Genomic DNA, 1,964 nt, shown 5'->3' with positions numbered 1-1,964 from the left:
GAAGAGTACATCCTGTATGACTTTGTTTACATAAAACTCTAGAAACTGAAAAATCATCTACAAAGATGGAAAGTAGATCAGCTTGAGGGGTGTGTGGGAAAAAACTAGAGGGAAGAATTATAAAGAAGTATGAGGAAACTTCTGAGTGATGGAATGTTCAATATCTTGATTGTGGTGTTGGTTTCATGGCTCTATATATACATGTCAAAATATTAAATTACACAACTAAAATATATACAATTTATATAAATTACATCTCCGTAAAGCTGTTTAAAAAAAAAAACTATATATTTCTGCATTAGGACTGCGAAAGCAGAGTGCTAGAAAGTCTTGTTTTCACTATCCAATAATATATCTCAGTTAAGCAAAACCAGCATCACTGAGTTTTTTTGTTTCAAAATGAGGATTTAACTAAAGGGTGTTTTTTTTTTTTTTAATTATCAGATTATTCTTCAGACACACAACCAATTATTTTTTCTCTTGGGAATTCAGGCCTATATTTATTTTTGTACTTTTAAAGGTATAGATCAATGATGAAGGAAGATAATCAAAACAGAATTTTTTTTAAATAACCACCTTCAAATTGCCATTTTGTGTAAAGTAACACAAAATATCAAAGACATAAATTAGCATTTTGAAAATCTGACAGTCTACTCATGGATTATTTTCCCAGTGACGCTTCTAACAAAAAAAATGTTTAGAGGATGCCTTGATATTTGGTTCAGGAAATGAGCCATTAATAGTATTTCTGCTTTCCCTCCTGCACCATCCATGAGCAGAGATCTGTGTTATATCCTTCTAGATGTTTTTTAAAATGATAAAACAGAATGACTTCCAGTTATTTTGAGAATGGCCAGAAGATGATGCAATGTGTTGGGATGGGAAAAGGCATCACTTACCATGACCACTCCAAGGCCCTGACTTGGCATCGTTGTCCTGCAAAGTTGCTGCCCCAGCTGAAAGTTATTGAAGATGCAGGCCACCTGACACACAACCCAGGCCTGAACACTGTCAGGACAGCCGGCCAGATTCGAAATTCTGGAATGTTCACAACACTCAGAAAAAACTCTCCTATGCCTCCCTGCCCGAGGCACTCATTCCACCAGCATGTCAGAGCTCTCTGGGTTGAAACCAACCGAGCCAGAGAAACATTTTAATAGTGAAAAGATCTCCCGGTGAAGGACTGGATTGCAAAACTCACCCCACCCTGAGTTCTGTCGCAATCACTGCCACAGCTTTTGGGCTCCATTTTCAAGATTTGTGGAAAAGTCTCAGTTAGCAGAAAAACGAGTAGCATTTTCACCACAAAAGTTTAGAAAAATTTTAGGCCAGTATCTCAAGATCCTTTAACAGCATCCCTGTTGAGATGTTAGAAACAACTTGAAGCAAGAGGGAAACCTCTAGAACCTTGTTTTATAATGGACCATGAGCTAATCTCTATAAAAGATCACTGAATTAGGCCCACACATTCAGCAGACACTGTATGGAAAAGTTAGGAAAAAGGTGAGAAACCTCATAGCAAATTTCCTTTCATCTAAATGACCAGTTCGAGAAAGCTCCACCTAAACCATTGGTCTCTCAACCAAATTTCTTTTAACCAAATGCACAGTAGAATATACCTCCTGAAAGGCTAACATTGCAAAGAATAACTTCTAGGCGTATTCTCTAATCTTCTAATATTTTCTTAGGTGGAAAAAAGTAAAAATAGCAGCTGGGCCCTGACATATCCAGAAAAGTTTGCTTCTTCAGTATTTTCAAACTAGGAATTTGGTTAGTTTGAACCCTCCCCACTTTTTTCAGCACCCATTACCACTTTAAGACAGGAAAGAAAGAAGAAAACTCATTGGTGAATTTCACTTTAATCATTTATTTTTCCTCCCATGCGAACTACTATCACGTTGAAAACTACTACGTTCCTCTCTTGATTCTCCCAGGAAAATCATTCTTCATAAGGAGAAGTCACA

The 1,964-nt window shown here is 36.9% G+C and overlaps 1 protein-coding gene across 1 annotated transcript in view; it reads right to left on the bottom strand.

Annotated features, from left to right (window-relative positions):
• EMILIN2 (elastin microfibril interfacer 2) overlaps positions 1–1,153 on the bottom strand; it is a gene marked incomplete at its 5' end in the record, with an annotated part of 42,634 nt that extends 41,481 nt beyond the window's left edge. Inside the window, one exon of the mRNA XM_023530845.1 lies at positions 900–1,153. Coding sequence (XP_023386613.1) covers positions 900–1,153 — 254 coding nt within the window. The remainder of the gene's footprint in view (positions 1–899) is intronic.
• Positions 1,154–1,964: the final 811 nt, after the last annotated feature.

The sequence above is a fragment of the Pteropus vampyrus genome, unplaced genomic scaffold (genome assembly GCF_000151845.1).
Source record: "Pteropus vampyrus isolate Shadow unplaced genomic scaffold, Pvam_2.0 Scaffold55, whole genome shotgun sequence".
Taxonomy (NCBI): domain Eukaryota; kingdom Metazoa; phylum Chordata; class Mammalia; order Chiroptera; family Pteropodidae; genus Pteropus; species Pteropus vampyrus.
The sequence above is the reverse complement of the archived record's forward strand: the minus strand, read 5'-3'. Positions and strand labels throughout refer to the sequence as shown.